We start from the raw sequence: 22061 nt of genomic DNA on the forward strand, positions 1-22061 counted from the left end.
TAAATAACCCCGAAAATATGTTTTTTTAATTTGCGTTACAAATAAATAATCAACGCGACAATAAAACATATTGTTTTAATGTGTACATTTTCAGCGTCCCAATTGTTTTCTTTTGCATTTAAATTAAAAGATATATCAAAATTTTAATTAAACTTTAAGTATTATGATATCTGTTCAGTGCACATTTACCTATAAGTATGACAAACCACTTATAATTCAATGGCTGTAAGTTTTTTTTTTTCAAAAATAAAGAATTATAAACAGAACGGCTCATAGAAATCTATCTATATTCTTTTTTCCTTTTAATATACTTTCATAGAAATGTTTCTATTATGTCACAGTCACAAAAAAACTATTTTCTTTACGTCACAAGTGTCACGCTATTACATTAATTCCATAGCTAATATAACATACTGACCCAACGGGTCAAAGTTAGTCTAGTATATATATATATATACTCCATTATAATAAGGAAGTGCAAAAGCAAATAGCAAGTCAGACAACCCACACCATCGGAAATGAATTCTATAAGAAATCTTTACTCTTAATGAAAAAGAAATGGTTTGGTGTTTTTAATTACTCTAGGTCATCATAAATGATAATAATAATTATTATGTAAATAATAAAATTACTGACATAATTTTATTATTTTATATGAATATTAGTGCGAATACTAACAACACATCATTTTGCGTTAATTTTTATATTGAATGTACATTATATATCATATTAATATAATATTTAATGAAGACAAAACAGCCTACTTTAAGAAGCACATATTAACTTGAAAATTAAAAAAAAAACATTTAGTGTTTACGATACAAATATGAGAAATTTAACCAATATTCTCAGATATAACTGGATTATGATGAAAGGAACGATATTTAACATTATCCAGCCATTGAAGATGATCATCTATCAAGGAAGCTGTGTATCCGAAATTTCTACACTGTTTCTTCAGTGCCAGTAAATACTGACGGAAGGAGTCAGAGTTTTGGCAAGAGCCAATTACAGGGCAGACATCTTTGACAGGTTTGATTTCTTCATCAATTGAAAGTATTTCTTCTTCCATTTCATCAACATGAACATCTTCTTGCCTCTTTTTTTTCAAAGATTTTTTCCTGAAAAAAAAAAAAATGAAATTGAAAAAAGAACTAACAAGTGTAATCACTTTCCCATTAAAATTGTTGACAAGTCGTTATCGTCGTCGTCGTTATCATCATCATCATCATCAGTTTAACACCTGTTTTACATGCTAGTATGCGATGGACAACTTTTGTAAAATTGGCTTCCAAAGTAGCCTATCTCTGGCCAGGTCTTTATTTATACCTCCTTCTCTCAAGCTATTCTTATTACTTTATCCCATGTTTTCCTTGTGAACTGAACCTACTAGCTCAACTGCTCTACATCTACTAATTCAAGAATTCTACCATTCATTCTTTCAACGTGGTTGTACCATTGAAATCTCTTATTCTGCACACATCTTCCTATATTGTCCAGACTTAATCTTCCTCTGAGATCATTAGATTTTAGACTGTCTTTAAGACACATTACACATTCATAATACATCTTATTCTCATATCATTTCTCTCCATGCAACGCATGTCCTCAACACTTACTGGCCAAGTGTCACTTTTATATATCATTACAATGCGTACACATGCCTAATAGAGTGTTTTTTTTTTGGGGGGGGTGACAGTGGTAACACTCTGCTGGTTAGTAATGTCAGAATTTCTCTGAACATTACTCCATTCACTCCTAATTCTTGCAATCACATTAGATCACATAAAATGTAATCTGTACAAATCGGTATGTTCAAGTCTTTTTTAATCTGCTGAATTCTATTGTTGGCATTAATTTGCATGCTTCTATTTAGAATTCATCATCAACATTAACAAGGGTTTTATCACTCAATGAGGAACCCCTCCCTTGACTTTAGCCATATTATTCTGTCCTGAGCTATTCACTGCTATGTGGGACCTATATGCTGTATCAGGTCGTCCCTCCATCTCGTTCTTGGTCTTCTCTTTGGTATCTTATGTTCATGAGGTGTCCATTCCGTTGTCCTGATGGACCATCTGTTGTCATGTTGTCTGGCTATGTGCCGTGCCCATCTGTGTTTATTTAGAATTAGGTACTCAAAAAGGGACCACATGAAGGAGTGCTAACACCCAGAGTAAAAGTGGTGTCATAGTACGAACAGTACTCTGATACCGCTCAGTATCATTAGTCCACAAAATTATTAAGTCCACCACCATCACTTATTTGAATGTCTGATTAAAGTAAAAAATTAATCTCAGTGAGTTTAGGTACAAACAGCTGAGTTTTGGATGAGTAACTCATCAGGAACAGAATGCCCTGTAAGGATAATGGTGTGCAGAGAAAAAAAAAAGAAGCACATTGGTCACCATCTCTGAAAGAAGAGATACCATGTTAAAAGCGAAATTTTTGCCATTTGTTAAGGGCATATATTCTTTGCCTCACTATGAATAACTTACGCATTTTTTCTGTATTAGTACAATGCAGTCAACTGTATGCTTAATCTATGTGTACATGTTCAATTTATTGTTTTTATAGTGTGTCGTAGACAAACTATTAATAAATGAAATGTATTCGTCCTTCACAGCTTTTTAACAGTCTTATGATGATTTGGAAAAAGTAAAATATTTTACCCCTGTGAGTTGAGGAACAAACAGCTGAGTTTGGGATCAGGAAAGAACATCATGGGCAGAGACATCCAAGAAAAAAAAATCACAGAGCATAATATCAAATGTTATTCACAAATCAGCCCATGAAAACTTCCTACTTGTCATCTGCTCCAGGTTTTAATCTGAAGATCTCTAATGATGATATGAAAGCTTGAAATTTTATTGCAAGTTATAAATTACATTAGACACAATGTTCATTAACTGATAAGCTATTCCTTGGCTTTTTACTTTGGAGCAAAGTGTAGTATCTGTTTTGATACTACACTTCATCTGTTCTGTTCTTGGTTAGTGAAAGAGTTTGACTAAGAGAAATTTATTACCGTCCAAATCCAAAGTTCCTCTTTTCAGGGAGCTGGATTTTTCCCACATTAAAAACCGACTTTGTTTTTAAATCTGCAATCATGGGGAGGTAAGTAAATAGGAACAAACTGTGATACTTTAACTCGCATAATTCTGTTTTGCTGTCATTGGTTGCCCCAATAGAATTAAAAACTCACAAGAGCGACTGCATAGGGTTACAAATATAAGGAAGTCCTGAGTTAGCTCCCTTTTGAAAAAATTATTTTATAGGCTAAAGTTGTTAAACTTGTGCTTATATTCTTAAATTTTGTAAACCTGAGGCTTTGATTGGCAATTTTAATACTCACCTGTAGTAGAGAATTAAGATCATAATTCTTTCTTATTTGGTCACCTCCTCTAACAGAAAAGATGCCAGTAAATAATTCTTCCACTTTATGTCAACCTCATCAGAATGCTTTAGAGTATAATGTCTTGGCTTTTGCTACATATCTCGTATGTGATATCTAGCACCTAGAAAGGGTTCCACAACTAGCTATTCAAATGATACAGGAATAACAGAGTCTGCCCTACAAAATTTGACTGGAGAAGCTGTGATGTGATCTCTGGCATTGCTAGCAGTTATACCAACTACTAATATAATTAAAATAATTAATATAATGTATTCAATAAAACTTAAACCTGATTTGCTGAATTATCAATCAGTGCCAGTATTCAGTGTTATTGCTCACAGTTTCAATATCTTCACCAAAAAGGTTGTGAACACTCAGTAATTTATTATAGCATCCTCCATGGGTTCAAAATTGAACAAATCTGCCTGATCATTTAAAACTATCCTAAAAGAGTTGATTTGCTGTAAAACTGACCAAACCAAACAATTCCAAATTAGATAGACTTATGTCATGCAAAAAGTACAAGCAGAGCATTTTCCGTTTGAGAATCAGTGCTTACGAGGTTCGAGTAGACAACTTTTTAACCATGGTTTCGGGCTTTTCTTCTGGGTTTGTTGGTGAGCCTTTAAAGCTGCAAAGAAATCAAAAGTATGGAAAAAATATCAAAATACAAAATAAAACTTAATATAATTTTGTTTCAGAATTACAGAGAAGAGGATCAATTATTTGTATTGTTAAAAATACTATTCATTGGCAAGTCTAATATCAATACATGGTAAAGAATTAAAATCACAATTCTTTCTCATTTACTTGCTGCATGCATAATAGTGAGGATTTGCCCTGGTTTCTCCTTCTAACAGAAAAGATGCCATGATGATAATGAAAAGTTTTCTATATGTTAAAGAACAAACAAAACAAAACTAGTCTGGTGTTGTGTAAAAAGTACAAGCGGGACATTTTCTAGTTGAGAATCAGTGCTTACTATAACTCAATAACTTGAGTTTTATTTCTTCCGCCCGTCACACCAATAATTCCCTGGGTAAGGTTAACACTTTTGTCCAAACTTCCAACTTCTGTACACGTAATACACCTTCTCTCAACTCCCAACGTACTTCTGCTAATTCAACTTATTGCTTTGAAATCCAACTTCAAAATGAACCACCCTCTCAAAAATCAACCTTCTTTTATCTCCAACCAGGAGCATCTCATTTGCATATCGGGTGGTCACATTGCAGGCATATAAAGAGATAAGGCAGCCATTTTTGTTTCTTTCTTCTTCATTCATTTCATTCCACGACCGACCCATTGAATTATGCACAGGTGCTAATTAGGTAAGTCGCACGTTTCCCTACACTTACGAGGTTCGAGTAGACAATTTTTTAACCATGGTTCCTGGCTTTTCTTCTGAGCTTGTTGATAAGCCTTTAACCCTGCAAAGAAATCAGAAGTGAAAAAGATGGTACTTATGCAGTTACCGACCCGGATTTCTATAAATGTTGGCTCAGGCTCACCCAGCAGCTGAGGTAAACAGTAGGAATATGCAGAGCATCGATCGAATTAATAAGCCAATGAAAAATCAATAACAAATACGCTTAGCCAATGAAAATCTAAGCGGACAACTTTTAATAAATTGGAAGAAAAAAATTTAGTTTCAATTAAAATTTAATCAGTTTAAAAAATGGAAGGCATAAACATGAATTTATGGACCCCACCAAGAAGGAGGGTTTCTTGGTGACTATACCAAACCATAATGATGAAATCCTAACTCTTCCCATAATAAAGAAATATATTCTGCACTCGTGATCACGGTCAGAAAAGTTGGAGGAGAAGGATTTCACCACATAATAATGAACCAGAGCCTAATTTTGTAGAATGTACAACAGAGGTTCCACCAAAAATATACCTAAAGAAATATCCTGTCCTCTAACAGCTTCCTTCCACACAAAAAATAAGATAAAATTAAACATTTTTACAAAAATAAAAAAAAAATATATCTTCCAAAAAAATTCTCTTAACTTTCTTGGAAAAAATATAAACATTCAAAATTTTCAAAAAAAAATTCAAAAGTTTTCCTATTATTATATACATATGTATATCCTATTATTATTATACATATGTATATATATAATAATATATATAATAATATATATATGTATATATATATATGTATATATCTATATTTATATATATATATAATATCATTCAAACACTACTGTGCTTGAATATATGGTTAAGTGTTAGTTTTAGTCATTTAGAACTGCTTTAAAGCTTCACCACTCACTCATTTTGTGACCAAATTTCAAAAAAAATTTTTACAGTTCATAGGTTATCTTCTCAGCTATATTTTGAAATAAACATTTTCAATTTTCGTTCATTAAACAAAAGTTATAATAAAATTTTCTGGTGTTCAAAAGTCTTCAGAATAAGTAAGGAATGTGAGAGACGGTTTCTCTGATTGGCTGTTTGTTACCATAGCAACCTTTTTATCGTCAACACCTTCATAAATCATAATGGGAATGTCGCTCGTATGCCATCTTATTTGGGTTATATAGAGAGAGTTAACAAAAGTGATGCTCTTTGCTGTGCTAAGGCTGATAATCTTTCGCTTATGACATTGCCCATTAATTCTGTTCCCCTGTTGTTTTTCCCCCCCTTTTTTTTCTGTTTATTTACTTAATTACGTCTTTTATTTGATTTTTTTATTTAGTCAATTTAAGAAGTTGGTAATAATTTTTTATGGATTGTTGACAATGCGTATGATATTGAACACAAAAAAGAAAATATTTTTTAAAACAAAGCCTGGGAAAATCATGGATTATACAGAGATATACAAGCTTTAAGAATTTTTTAAAAAATTTAACATTATATATAAATTCTTAATGCTGTAATCTTTAAAGTTATAAATTTATTATATTTTTTAGTAGAATGTCTTGCATTTTTCTTTTTCATTTTTAACAACTAGTCTTTTTACTTTTCTAAATTTAATCTTAACCATATTACTTTTCATGCTTGCATTTTTCTATGCAATAATTAGGGCTATGACAACAGAATATTCTTTTCATTGTTTTGATTCTCAAGTATATATCCGACATAGTTAGACACAGTTAATCAACCGAGAACCACATCACTCTATATAAAAGCATATAAGATATAAATGGATACACACTCAAGAGTCAAAACAATGAAAAGAATATGCTATTGTCCCAGCCTAGTAGTGTATATATATATATATATATATATATATATATATATATATATATATATGACAAAAAAATATAATTAGTATCAGACATATGTTGTTATTTTTTTCCTAGCATTTATAAATATGATCAGTGCTTGGCGTATTTATATTCTAATGGTTTATGTCAGCTACTAGACGAGCCCAAGCCAACATCATGAAAATATCGGTTGATAACTGCGGAAGTACCAAAAAAATAATATAATACAAAATAAAACTTAATATAATTTTGTTTCAAAATCATTGAGAGGAGAACCAATTATTTGTATCATTCGAAATTCTATTCACATCTTGGTTGTTATTTTTACAATGTTTTGGCAAATGTAAGTCACAACTCTTGAAATAATTCTTCCACTTCATGTTAATTTCATAATGTTTAAAGTATGATATCCAAGCCTCTGCTCCATATCCTGTAAGTAATATCTAGAACATAGATAAAGTTCATTAACTGGCTACTAAAATGGAACAGGAAGTACAAGATCTGCCCTATGAAAACTGATTGGAGAAGCTGTGGTATAGTCCCTGGCATTGCTAATGCCTATTTTTGGACGATGATAGCATTTAGACAAAAATCCACAACAACAAGTAATATAATTTGAGTATAAAAGTTATGTTTTAACGACCTAAAATATAACCAAATCTTGTAAAATCGATACTTTATTTAGAAATTCTCATACCAATACATGGTAAAGAATTAGGTTGATAATACTTTCTCATTTGTTTAATGGGTACAGAGAGAACCTGCCATGATCACCTCCTCCAACAAAAAAGGTGAAAAATGAAAGTTTTTTCCATATGTTCTTTACTTCATTATGAATAACATGCATTTTTTTCTGGATTATTACAATGCAGTTAATTGTATGTTTAATCTATGAATACATGTTCAATTTATTGTTTTTATATTTTTTTGTAGACAAACTATTAATAAATGAAATGTTGTTGTCCCACACAGCTTTTTAACAGTCTTTTATTTTATTACCAAAATAATATACAGCTATCCTTCGGGATGTTATACAAGTTCAGAAAATTAATTTCTATGTTCTACCTACATGTTGATAATCTTGATGAATTAGTTTATCAAATAATCTTACTTGTCAACAACATCCCTAACAAAAGTGGTTCTATGCATTCAATAAAACTTAAACATGATATGCTGAGTCATCAATCAGTGCCCAGAGATTCAGTCTTCACCAAAAGGTTTGTGAACACTCAGTAATTTATTATAGCATCCTCCATGGGTTCAAAATTGAACAAATCTGCCTGATCACTTAAAACTATCCCAAAAGAGTTGATTTGCTGTAAAACAGATCAAACCAAACAATTCCAAATAAGATAGACTTATGTCATGCAAAAAGTACAAGCAGAGCATTTTCCGTTTGAGAATCAGTGCTTACGAGGTTCGAGTAGACAACTTTTTAACCATGGTTTCAGGCTTTTCTTCTGGGTTTGTATGTGAGCCTTTAAAGCTGCAAAGAAATCAAAAGTAAGAAAAAAATATTAAAATACAAAATAAAACTTAATATAATTTTGTTTCAGAATTACAGAGAAGAGGATCAATTATTTGGATTGTTAAAAATACTATTCACATCTTGGTTGTTACTTTTACAATGTTGCAGCCAATGTAACTCACAACTCCTGAAATAATTCTTCCACTTTATGTCAACCTCATCAGAATTCTGTTAGAATATGACGTCTAGGCCTCTGTTTCATATCTGCTATAATATACAGCACTTAGAAAAGGTTCAACAGCTGGTTACTCAAATGATACAGAAACTATGGGATCAGCTCTATGAAAACTGATTGTAGAAGCTGTGACATGGTTCCTGGCATTGATAGCAACCAATTTGAGGAAGATGATAGCATATTTCGATTTAGCAAAAATTCCACACTGATAATTAATATAATTTGAGTATAAAAGTTATGTTTTAGCTACTTTAAACATAAACAAATCTTGTAAAAACGAGACTTTGATTGGCAAGTATACATGGTAAAGAATTAAAATCACAATTCTTTCTCATTTACTTGCTGCATGCATAACAGCGAGGATTTGCCCTGGTTTCCCCTTCTAACAGAAAAGATGCCATGAGGATAATGAAAAGTTTTCCATATGTTAAAGAACAAACAAAACAAAACTAGTCTGGTGTTGTGTAAAAAGTACAAGTGGGACATTTTCTGGTTGAGAATCAGTGCTTACGAGGTTCGAGTAGACAATTTTTTAACCATGGTTCCTGGCTTTTCTTCTGAGCTTGTTGATAAGCCTTTAACCCTGCAAAGAAATCAGAAGTGAAAAAGATGGTACTTATGCAGTTACCGACCCGGATTTCTATAAATGTTGGCTCAGGCTCACCCAGCAGCTGAGGTAAACAGTAGGAATATGCAGAGCATCGATCAAATTGATAAGCCAATGAAAAATCAATAACAAATACGCTTAGCCAATGAAAATCTAAGCAGACAACTTTTAATAAATTGGAAGAAAAAAATTTAGTTTCAATTAAAATTTAATCAGTTTAAAAAATGGAAGGCATAAACATGAATTTATGGACCCCACCAAGAAGGAGGATTTCTTGGTGACTATACCAAACCATAATGATGAAATCCTAACTCTTCCCATAATAAAGAAATACATTCTGCACTGGTGATCACGGTCATATCCGAATGTTAGAAAGTCTACAGAAAAGTTGGAGGAGAAGGATTTCACCACATAATAATGAACCAGAGCCTAATTTTGTAGAATGTACAACAGAGGTTCCACCAAACATATACCTAAAGAAATATCCTGTCCTCTAACAGCTTCCTTCCACACAAAAAATAAGATAAAATTAAACAGTTTTACAAAAATAAAAAAAAAATATTTCTTCCAAAAAAATTCTCATAACTTTCTTGAAAAAAATACAAACATTCAAAATTTTCAAAAAAAATTCAAGTTTTCCTATTATTATATAAAATACATACATATGTATATATATAATATTATATATATATATATATATATATATATATATATATATATATATATATATATATATATATATATATATATATAATATAATTCAAACACTACTGTGTTTAAATATATGGTTAAGTGTTAGTTTTACTCATTTAGAACTGCTTTAAAGCTTCACCACTCACTCATTTTGTGACCAAATTTCAAAAAATTTTTTACAGTTCATAGGTTATCTTCTCAGCTATATTTTAAAATAAACATTTTCAATTTTTGTTCATTAAACAAAAGTTATAATAAAATTTTCTGGTGTTCAAAAGTCTTCAGAATAAGTAAGGAATGTGAGAGACGGTTTCTCTGATTGACTGTTTGTTACCATAGCAACTTTTTTATCGTCAACACCTTCATAAATCATAATAGGAATGTCGCTCGTATGCCATCTTATTTGGGTTGTATAGAGAGAGTTAACAAAAGTGATGCTCTTTGCTGTGCTAAGGCTGATAATCTTTCGCTTATGACATTGCCCATTAATTCTGTTCCTCTGTTGTTGTTTTTTTCCCCCCTTTTTTCTGTTTATTTACTTAATTACGTCTTTTATTTGATTTTTTTTATTTAGTCAATTTAAGAAGTTGGTAATAATTTTTTATGGATTGTTGACAATGCGTATGATATTGAACACAAAAAAGAAAATATTATTTAAAAACAAAGCCTGCGAAAATCATGGATTATACAGATACATACGAGCTTTAAGAATTTTTTAAAAATTTAACATTATATATAAATTCTTAATGCTGCAATCTTTAAAGTTATAAATTTATTATATTTTTTAGTAGAATGTCTTGCATTTTTCTTTTTCATTTTTAACAACTAGTCCTTTTACTTTTCTAAATTTAATCTTAACCATATTACTTTTCATGCTTGCATTTTTCTATGCAATAATTAGGGCTATGACAACAGAATATTCTTTTCATTGTTTTGATTCTCAAGTATATATCCGACATAGTTAGACACAGTTAATCAACCGAGAACCACATCACTCTATATAAAAGCATATAAGATATAAATGGATACACACTCAAGAGTCAAAACAATGAAAAGAATATGCTATTGTCCCAGCCTAGTAGTGTATATATATATATATATATATATATATATATATATATATATGACAAAAAAAATATAATTAGTATCAGACATATGTTGTTATTTTTTTCTTAGCATTTATAAATATGATCAGTGCTTGGCGTATTTATATTCTAATGGTTTATGTCAGCTACTAGATGGGCCCAAGCCAACATCATGAAAATATCGGTTGATAACTGCAGAAGTACCAAAAAATAATATAATACAAAATAAAACTTAATATAATTTTGTTTCAAAATTATTGAGAGGAGGACCAATTATTTGTATCATTCGAAATTCTATTCACATCTTGGTTCTTATTTTTACAATGTTTTGGCAAATGTAAGTCACAACTCTTGAAATAATTCTTCCACTTCATGTTAATTTCATAATGTTTAAAGTATGATATCCAAGCCTCTGCTCCATATCTTGTAAGTAATATCTAGAACATAGATAAAGTTCATTAACTGGCTACTAAAATGGAACAGGAAGTACAAGATCTGCCCTATGAAAACTGATTGGAGAAGCTGTGGTATAGTCCCTGGCATTGCTAATGCCTATTTTTGGACGATGATAGCATAATTGAGTTTAGACAAAAATCCACAACAACAAGTAATATAATTTGAGTATAAAAGTTATGTTTTAACGACCTAAAATATAACCAAATCTTGTAAAATCGATACTTTATTTAGAAATTCTCATACCAATACATGGTAAAGAATTAGGTTGATAATACTTTCTCATTTGTTTAATGGGTACAGAGAGAACCTGCCATGATCACCTCCTCCAACAAAAAAGGTGAAAAATGAAAGTTTTTTCCATATGTTCTTTACTTCATTATGAATAACATGCATTTTTTTCTGGATTATTACAATGCAGTTAATTGTATGTTTAATCTATGAATACATGTTCAATTTATTGTTTTTATACTTTTTTGTAGACAAACTATTAATAAATGAAATGTCGTTGTCCCACACAGCTTTTTAACAGTCTTTTATTTTATTACCAAAATAATATACAGCTATCCTTCGAGACGTTATACAAGTTCAGAAAATTAATTTCTATGCTCTACCTACATGTTGATAATCTTGATGAATTAGTTTATCAAATAATCTTACTTGTCAACAACATCCCTAACAAAAGTGGTTCTATGCATTCAATAAAACTTAAACATGATATGCTGAGTCATCAATCAGTGCCCAGAGATTCAGTCTTCACCAAAAGGTTTGTGAACACTCAGTAATTTATTATAGCATCCTCCATGGGTTCAAAATTGAACAAATCTGCCTGATCACTTAAAACTATCCCAAAAGAGTTGAGTTGCTGTAAAACTGACCAAACCAAACAATTCCAAATTAGATAGACTTATGTCATGCAAAAAGTACAAGCAGAGCATTTTCCGTTTGAGAATCAGTGCTTACGAGGTTCGAGTAGACAACTTTTTAACCATGGTTTCGGGCTTTTCTTCTGGGTTTATTGGTGAGCCTTTAAAGCTGCAAAGAAATCAAAAGTAAGAAAAAAATATTAAAACACAAAATAAAACTTAATATAATTTTGTTTCAGAATTACAGAGAAGAGGATCAATTATTTGTATTGTTAAAAATACTATTTACATCTTGGTTGTTACTTTTACAATGTTGCAGCCAATGTAACTCACAACTCCTGAAATAATTCTTCCACTTTATGTCAACCTCATCAGAATTCTGTTAGAGTATGACGTCTAGGCTTTTGTTTCATATCTAGTTTGTGATATCCAGCACCTAGAAAGTGTTCAACAACTGGCTACTCAAAAAGTACAGGAACTATGGGATCTGCCTTACAAAAACTAAACCATTTTCTCCTTTGAGCATTGATCTTACTTTGGCCTACAATTATAATTTTCTGCAAAATTTACAATGTTCAACGGAAAGCAGTTTACATGCGCATTACCAAAAACTATTTCACTTCTCATTCCAATTGAACACTAGAAGGTCTGCTTACTTGATTAGTATCTCTGGACATTGAAACAGACATCCAGAACATTGAGTAAAAATGCCAACGACACAGCAATTCAAGGCGCAATAATTGGACACGTGCTGAGCTACTGTTTCTACTTGTGTAAAATTTTCTGCTCCCCTCTTTCCTTACATGGCAACTGAAATATGTTTGTTTTATTTTTTGACCAAATTTATTGAACTGAACCTTCTGCAGTGCATCTTTTCAAACTTGAAAATTTTCATGTGAAACTCGAGATATTGTATCATGTGGCCATCTTGTTTGCTTATTTATTTACTTTTTTACTCTACTTCATCCTAAACAAAGCGCATTGCCACTTGGATTTTGTCTAACAGGTTACTGTGGGCAGTTGAGTAGCAAGATGTCTGTTCACATTAGATTTAAACTTCTGCATGTTAGTTCAGTCAGGGAAGCAAGAAACAGAGAGAGAGAACTCCAAAGTTTAGCAATCCAAGAGAAGAAACTATTAGTGTAGAAGGCTTTCCAGCATCTAGGGCTCTCAACAGTGAAGGGGTGGGATTTTGCTGCTAGTCGAGTTAATCAGGAGTATGTACACAGAGCAGATACAAGTGATATGAGCATAAAGTCCTCAAAAAGTTTGTATGCTTTACTTTTATCACTTGACAGTTTTGTAAAAATATATTTTTACTGTTTAATCGTTTTTAGACAACATTTTAAGTAACAGGAAAACTAAAACTTACAGTCATTAAGTGTTTCTGAAAGCATTCATTCCAGATTAATGCGCAGTAAATTTTCTTTTTAAATATGCTGTTTCTGTTAGAAGCAACCTTATATATATTTTCTGCACACATTATTTTGAATAATGTTGAATATCGAGTCTCGAAGGACTGGAGTAAAACCTATTTGACACAGACACACACCTGACCAGAAGAAGCAAAATGCAGTTGATTGGCACAGAAGCACAACTATTTGATAAAATATGTGGTGATTTGATTAAAAAAAAAAGCACTTGCAAAAGTTATCTGGAGTCAGAAATACACCTGTCACTAAATAAATGTTCTAGGAACATGTATATGGGTTTTATGTAGGTTTTCCATAGTATGATTTCTTATGGTGATTGAAGAAGGATGTATAGTATAAATGTGGCATTTTGATGAGAGAAGAGTGAATGTAGGAACTAACTGAGTTAGTTAGCATTATATCATTATGACTGCCCCCACACACACTTTTTACGGCCTTGTCAAAGGATGGACCAAGACATAGAAAATTTGATGAAACAGTGCAGAGAATGCCAACTAGCAGCAAGGGATCCTCCAGTAGATTCAACCATGGACTCAATTGCATATTAATTCTGCAGGTCTGCAGGGCTCATAAATGGATCATATTACTTGATCATTGTGGACAGTTTCACTAAGTGGCCAGAAATTGTCTCGTGCAAATATCCGACTACAGCAAATACAATCAATGCACTTATTGAAATTTTTAATCGTTTTGGACTCCTGAAAGTGACAATGGAACCCAGTTCACAGGAAGAGAATTTAAGGAATTCTGTAAATCATTGTTCATTGATCATGTGACAATGTCGCTATACAACCCCAGATCGAATAAGCAGGTGGAAAAATTTATGGACAAATTGAAACAAGCTTTGAAGAAGAATCAAAATGTGGACACAAATGAAAGAAGTATTCATAAATGTTTGGCAGTTTACAGAATAACACCAAACCCGACCATGATATCACAGTTATCACCTGCAGAGTTAATGTTTGCAAAAAACATATGCATTGCATTTGTTAGGTCACCGAAAGTACTGAAGAGATTCCAATGGAAGCCTTGTATGATGTATCTGAAATTCCTGTCATATGAGTCAAAATTTTCCAATGGAGATATCCCTAAATTCGAGGCCAAAAAATTTAAAAGAGGATTGCAGAAGAAAGGACTTAGAAAAAAAGTGGTGTAATGAATATGAGTACATTTGGATCCTTCCTCCTTATGGGATTATGATTGGCCGGTTAAACCAGTGATTCCCAACCACTGTGCCATGGCACATTCGTGTGCTGTGGAATGATTACTGATGTACCGCAAAGAGATTATAGGTAGAAGTTACAAGTTATTTTAGGTGAAAAACAGCTTTCATCTCATTATAACCGGAGTTGTTTGTATAAATAAATACTAACTCACACATTATTACTTGCTTACATGATGTTAATGCTAAAATATAAAAAAATAAAAAATAAAATGTATAATAAATCATTTGTTTAAATTGTTGGGTATTTGGAATTTTTCGATAATAATAAACATTGGTAAGCCATTATCATTCAGCATTGTTCTTCTGTACCAGGTACTGAATACAGGATATGTTTTATTCATGTGAGTAAAAATTTTTCTATGATCGTCTTTATTTTTATTACTTAACTGCAAAAAGTCTTTATGAGTAGAAAACATTCACGTTTTGGGATAGGTGTCCTGTGAAAATTTAAAGAACTAAATAGTGTGCCACCATGTAAAAAAAGTTAGGAACCATTGGGTTAAACCATAAATACCGACTGGTAGAGCCACTTGGAGAGACATTAAAAGATAAGCAAGTCTTATGCTAGGAATACCAACTTTGACCATGAACACTCATTCAGTAAGGCGACTCAGCAGATTATTACTCAAAACTGTTCAAGGCCCACTCAGCTACTTCAAACGATATATATCCGTTTCAGACAACATTACATTTTTGTACAGTGGTGTTTATATCATTCTTTCAAGCAAAGCAGAAATACAGATGTAAAGAGGACAAAAAATAAAACTAAGAATGCTCCGAGAGAATTGCTGACCTTCTACCTCCTTTTCAGGAGGCTTGGGTCCATGCTGACTGGGGTTTTCATTGGTAGGTAACGTTAGCTCTGCTCGTAGATCAGAGATCTACTAACACTTACTGTTTTTTTGATACTAACCTTGATACATTTCCAGAAACTGTTTCTTCCTTTTTCATCGCTTAAAAAATATGAAAAGCACAAAAACATCAGTCACAAACGGCACAAAAAATAGCAAGGTAGACTACAGGGTGGAACAATAAAGTTGTCAACCTAAAGAAAACAACACTACTGCTTTATTTTAAACTTTTATTGAAAAAAACAATTCAAGTAACTTGATTATGTAGTAGAGCTGACATCTATTCAATGTAGCCGTCTTCAGCCTCAATCATCAATCAGGCTGGCTTTGGTGTAGTGGGAGGTCAGGCTGGTGATGTTCTCGATGTGTGATCAAATGAAGTAGTCTAGCAGTAGTGGAGGATTGGGACAGTGAGAGAAGGGTAAAAAGTCATAGCATTCCTTCTGAAGCTAAGCCTAGGTCTCTTTGGACTTGTGGGCCGGTGCTGTCCTGCTGCTACACCTAGGGTATGCTAGCAGCTACCTGATTTCACCAGGGGATCACCATACTCTTCAGCACATCTGGGTACACTTTGGTGTTGACTTTCAGACTTTGAAGATGTGAGGTGGCATGATGTGGTCCTTACTTGAAACCAGACCAAAGACCATAACTGTGACAGGAAACTTTGTTTTCATCACCCTGGGCATGTCCCTGTTATTCGTGGCAATCCAGCGATGCATTTTGAGGGTGCTGTCAATGGTCCTGTTGTCATAACTTGGATCGGTAAAGAGCATGAGTTGTACAGCAATACATTTCTGATCTCGCTCATTGAACATTGCGTCACTTTCAGACATGATAGAAGATGCCTATCACTCTTGGGATTTGTACACAACTGGCCAACTAGTAGATGGTCTGTAACAAAAGAAAGAAATGTGGTTCTCATCGAACGGAAATGGAATCATGTTGTCTTTTCTAGAGTGAAAATTTTATCATTCCACCTTGTAAATAAATATTATGCTCTTATTTTTTTTTATTTTTCTTTATAATTGGAACTATGGTTAAGTTCTCTATTCAACCTTTCTGTCATTGAATGCTCTCTGACTGCTTGATGTTTATGCCTACTGACTTCACATTTATAGGCATTTCATTTCCGTCAATTCTTGTGTTAATTGTTGGTAGCATACAAATAGAATTTTAGCCTACGGAGTCAAAGTTGACTTTTTGATTGGGTTTGAATCTCTTAACTGGCAATAATTGTCACTTTCTACACTGATAATTGTGTAAGCATGAAACCCTAGTGTCAGTAGGTATAAAAATAATTAATATTTATTTATAAAAATAATATATATATAAAGAAAAATTTCTCCAGGAATATGCTCAACCCGGATATCTGGTCAGTTATGTGGATTACCCAATATACAGCTTGGATCTTATTACCTCACTGCTTTAAAGAACAGTCACCATGGATTTTGCTACGCATTTTGGATCTAAAATTTTCATATCCTTCTCTTCAAATTCCCTTGCTATATGACTTCTGATTAATCACTTATTTTTGGTTTTGATTTTCCATGTCTCACTGACTTTAGCAAATAAGGTACATAGGATGTATGTATGTATTGTCTAAAAATTTGTGAATTTTTATTGGTTTATTTATAAGTAAACAACATCCTACTAAATAATCTTTAAAATTCTACATAGTATAATTATCTCCCTTGAATAAGAATTCTTCAATTTAAAATGATCCTCCACTTGAATAAGAACTTTTCAGTCTATATTTGTATAAAACTATTCTATGCTAAATAAGCTATATCTTTCTTTCATTTTCGATTAAAATAAGAAATGTTTCCCAGAGAGGCTCTTACATTTGGCAGTTTCCTTTTTTTTCTGACAAGAACCTATTTTTTCCCTCAATTCTTCCCAAGCACTCATGAAGAGAAAGCGCTCAGATTCTGGATGGCCAAACAAACTTGCTAGGTCAATCGCCTTCTTGTCATCTTTGTCTTTCGCATGTAGCTTGAAGCCTGAAATTTAAAAAGTTTAAAAAGAATCATAATAAAAACATGGATCAAATAGATTTGAGGCATCTGAGAATGAGCAACAACCGAAAGGACACATTTTATCTTAACACTGCTTTTTGTTACTTCCAGTTTAATTATTAATAAAGTCTTTATATATATATATATATATATATATATATATATATATATATATATATACACACACACACATGTCCATGTTTATGTACTGCTCTTTTATTCCTTTGTATCATCGTTGTTTTACTTAGCCATTTTTTGTGTGGTTGTGTTGTCTTATGGTTGTCAATTTCCTCATCTTTTTAACTTGGAAGAATAACATTTCTGACGCATAAATGACACAAGGAGACTTTTGTACCCTATCCTGCCTTGATAGAGTTCAAAACAAACTTCAAAACCTAATAGGTGATACTCTTTTCTTTTCTCTGCCACCTCTTTCCCACAGAAGAGACACTGCGAGTCTCTGTTCTATCATTATTTTCATGGCAAGTGCTCGTCTGGGCTCCAATCTATGGTCCCCCCCTTGCTGGACTTTCACAAAAAAACACTCGACGAGCTACAACCACTATCAACACTTTCCCCCACTCTCTATCTGTGCCTAAATCTAAACACAGATTCCATGAGCAAAGCTTCTTTCCTAGAACTGCCTGTCTGTGGAACACTGTTTTGCTGACCTGCTTCCTGGCTGATTACAATACTATAGCCTTCAAGTCCAATGTAAACAAGTTCTTGTTGAACTGTCCTCTTAAATAATCAAATTCTACTCAATTTAAACCATTAACCATGAACGATTACTACACTACCACCTTACATTCATGAACCCTTATCCTCGAGTGACCTTTGAGCCTTGATAAGTAGAGACTTCTTTGTAAAAAAAAGTTTCTTGGAGAAAATGAACTTAGGAGAAAGAGTTATTTACTTCTTAAATTACTCTTAAGAAATTAATGCCACAATTGATAAAGCCCGGAGGTAAAATTCAGCTTAGATTATTTCTACATCATTGGACGTGTCTCGTTTGCAACGCTTCTGATAGAGAGACTGACTGAAACCCTTAGTTTTCTCTCGCTTGAAAATGTGACATCATCATATCCTCATATTGTTCAACTATGTTTTGTCTAGCGAGTTTGACCTGTTGTCCATCCCTGATTCCTCACATTACCCTTCTCTGGGTACAATTCTGTTTGCAGCTAGGTTATCTTGGCATGCATTAATGGGGACCCTCATCAAAATTCACACTAGCTAACTTAATTGCTACTCACTACCATAGGGTCTGCATTATGTAACATTATTAAAAAAGGGATTTATTTACAAATATTTTTATAAATAGCCTAAAAAATATCTATGAATATATGTTTAATTGAAAATAAAAAAATAGTTTTATTTATAAATATTTTTGTAAATTTTGTACATTTATAAAAAAATACAGTTTTATTCACAAAACCTTCAAATAATTTAAATAAAAGGGCATTGTGTAGAATTTTTTATAAAAAATTTGTTTTCAAATATTGAACTTTTGGGTATAAATTTTTTTTAAATTATCGAAAGCGATAAAACCGGAAGTCAGAAACGAAAAAAAAATCTGCATTAAGGTGAAATGTGTCCTTTTTGTTATTGCTTATTTTGAGATGCTTCAAATCTATTTAATCTCAAAAACAAGAAATGATATTCTTAAGATTTACATATTCAATCTGCATGCTTTATGATAAAAATGTTATTTCAAATACAAGCCTGTTAAAATAGAGTAAATTTGTCCAGTTAACAGCTCAGTGGGTATTAACATTTCTCTATTGTTGTGATAGTATCAGTCTTCATAGTAGTGTTTTAGCAGCAAAGACAGAGTTGTTTGCCCTTGTCTTCTATTGTTTTGATAATAGCAGCAGCAGTCTTCTTTTTTCCTGGTAGTTGTTGTAGCGTCTACCCCGGAACTAATTTTGACAGTGACATTGAACATTAAATTCGAGGAGTCTCTCGCTCTCTTTTTGCTCGCGAACACCAGAGGAGTAAGACGCGTTACTGCCACGCTCTGTTGCTCGTGCGTGACACACCCTGTGCCGGTTCCAATAGTGAAACCATACAAAAAAAGGAAAAACATTCTTCTTATCCATTCACTCCGCTCCTTACCCGAACGGCTTTTCTAAAGAAAATTAATTTATCGTTTCTTTCCAACTTAACGCCAAAAACATTTGACCAGTCGGGAAGGATTTCTTCTCCTTTTTTTTTTTCGGACTCAAAATAAACACGAGTGTGATACACCAGAGCAAATAAATTTACACCTCTTATAACCAGCCAAGTCTGATTATTTGTTTTTAATTAATTTTTCTAAATATTTGTTTTCTTATTAATGTTTTTGAAAAATTAATTTTAAGTGAGCTGTTTGTTGTTTTGCCAAGCGAGCACCTCGCTTCACTGGTGACCCCTTTTTTTTTTTTTTGTCAGACTTTGGCAGAACACGCAAGGAATTGTGGATATTATCAATAAGGAAGAATTACCTGTAATCACACAAGGGAAATTTCTCAGCGACCACGCACACGCCGAATGACATACATGTCGACCTTAGCGGCACATCGGTTTTTCTAGGCGTAAAGGATCTCACGGAGATTTTCTTAGGTCATCGTTCTCTTCAACGCGTTCCCCACGATGGACAGTGAGGCGCTTCCTTCAACGACGGCTACTCAGGCTATTTTGAGGATTCCTCCTTTTTGGGCGCACGATCCAACATTATGGTTCGCATACGTAGAGGCCCAGTTCTACACGCAAAGGATCCTGAGCGATGTGACGAAATTCAACCACGTGGTGGCCGCATTAACGCATGAAGTAATGGCGGAGGTTCGCGACCTGATCATGTCACCCCCTGGATCGATCAGCTACGATTATTTCAAATCGGAATAGATTCGTAGGACAACCGATTCACAGCAGAAATGCCTTCGTCAACTTCTCGTAGAAGAAGAACTCGGAGATCGGAAATCGTCTCAGTTACTCAGATGTATGAAGCTGTTGATGGGTGAGAACTCACTACCGCCGGACATACTTAAACAACTTTTCGTCAATAAACTGCCATTGAGTATTCAAATGATACTCGCCTCTTCAAATGACTCCACAACCGTTGAGGAGCTAGCGGACCTAGCCAACAAAATTATGGACGTGACCGTTTCCATAGCCCCAGTTCACACGCACAGCTCTAATGATGCCCTGCCTAACGTCGCAAACCCCTCCACAGATATACGCGAGGAACTAGAGCGACAGGCTCAAATGATTCACGACCTGAGTGAACAGTTACGTGGCCTCGAGCTCAAACCAAAAATGCATAAGCACCCCACTGAGCGAGTCCATCCCCGGCGATTTAGCAGCACTCAGAACAGCGGTGGGCTCTGCAAGTACCACGCGCGTTTCGGTGAAAAAGCTTACCGATGCCACCAGCCATGTTCATATACAAAGAAACGTCTCTCGGGAAACGCCCAGGCCAGGCAGTAGGAGCGGCAGACACTCCTGGCAAGAACAACATTCGTCGCACCCTGTACGTGACTGATAGAACCACTGGTATACGATTTCTCGTTGATACCGGTGCGGAAGTCAGTATCATCCCTAAGAAGTTTGTGAAAGAGAATCGTCCTCAATCAAACTTATTTCTACACGCAGTGAATCACTCCTCCATTCCTACTTACGGAGAGACATCGATAACATTAAATCTTGGATTACAGCGCGCACTATGTTGGGTCTTCATCGTCGCAAAGCTTACCCGTTCCGATTTTAGGGGCGGATTTTCTGCACCATTTCGGCATCCTTGTAGATGTTAAACGCGGCAAACTCATTGATAATAACACTGGACGTTCCGTGCAAGGCATAATCAGTGGATCGACCGAGATCAGCCCAGTTATACGTAAAGACACCACGGATCCGTATACAGATTTGCTGCGAGGTTTCCCAGAATTAACTCATTCTACGTTTAACGGTGACAAAGTTAAACACGATGTCACTCATCATATCCAAACAAGGGGACCGCCTGTGAGTGCGCGCCCGCGCAGAGTTAAACCCGATCGTTTAAGGGCGGCTAAACAAGAATTTCAGCACATGTTGGATTTAGGCATTATTCGACCCTCTAATAGCAACTGGTCATCGCCACTCCACATGGTGCCAAAAAAAATCAGCCGGCGAATGGCGCCCTTGTGGGGATTACCGCGCACTTAACAGTCGCACTACTCTGGACAATTACCCTATTCCGTATCTGCAAAACTTTTCTAACTCGCTTCATGGAAAAATAGTGTTCTCCAAAATCGACCTTGTTCGCGCGTACAACCAGATTCCCGTACACTCAGAGGATGTTTCTAAGACTGCGATCACAACTCCTTTTAGCCTTTTCGAATTCTTATGCATGCCCTTTGGATTACGTAATGCAGGGCAATCTTTTCAACGCTTTATCGACGCAGTTTTGTGAGGACTACCGTTCGTCTATGCATATATCGACGATCTCCTCGTGGCAAGTGCATCAGAACGTGAACACTTACAGCATCTGCAGCAGTT

The 22061-nt window shown here is 33.8% G+C and overlaps 1 protein-coding gene across 11 annotated transcripts in view; it reads right to left on the bottom strand.

The window, feature by feature from the left end:
• Positions 1–687: 687 nt before the first annotated feature.
• LOC145293133 (uncharacterized) overlaps positions 688–22061 on the bottom strand; it is a 53800-nt gene continuing 32426 nt past the window's right edge. For 2 of the 11 annotated variants that reach the window (XM_080139633.1, XM_080139543.1), the window contains exons 5-12: positions 17373–17531; positions 15594–15633; positions 12120–12191; positions 8830–8901; positions 8030–8101; positions 4756–4827; positions 3957–4028; positions 688–1121 (exon numbers count right to left, since the gene is read on the bottom strand). In XM_080139633.1, the coding sequence (XP_079995759.1) occupies positions 836–1121; positions 3957–4028; positions 4756–4827; positions 8030–8101; positions 8830–8901; positions 12120–12191; positions 15594–15633; positions 17373–17531 (845 nt within the window). In that variant the 3' untranslated portion in view covers positions 688–835. The remainder of the gene's footprint in view (positions 1122–3956; positions 4029–4755; positions 4828–8029; positions 8102–8829; positions 8902–12119; positions 12192–15593; positions 15634–17372; positions 17532–22061) is intronic. The other 9 variants (XM_080139553.1, XM_080139562.1, XM_080139571.1 and 6 more) reach the window with 9 other exon arrangements.

This window comes from Euprymna scolopes, chromosome 2, assembly GCF_053919585.1.
Source record: "Euprymna scolopes isolate OS-2025 chromosome 2, ASM5391958v1, whole genome shotgun sequence".
NCBI classification, from domain to species: domain Eukaryota; kingdom Metazoa; phylum Mollusca; class Cephalopoda; order Sepiida; family Sepiolidae; genus Euprymna; species Euprymna scolopes.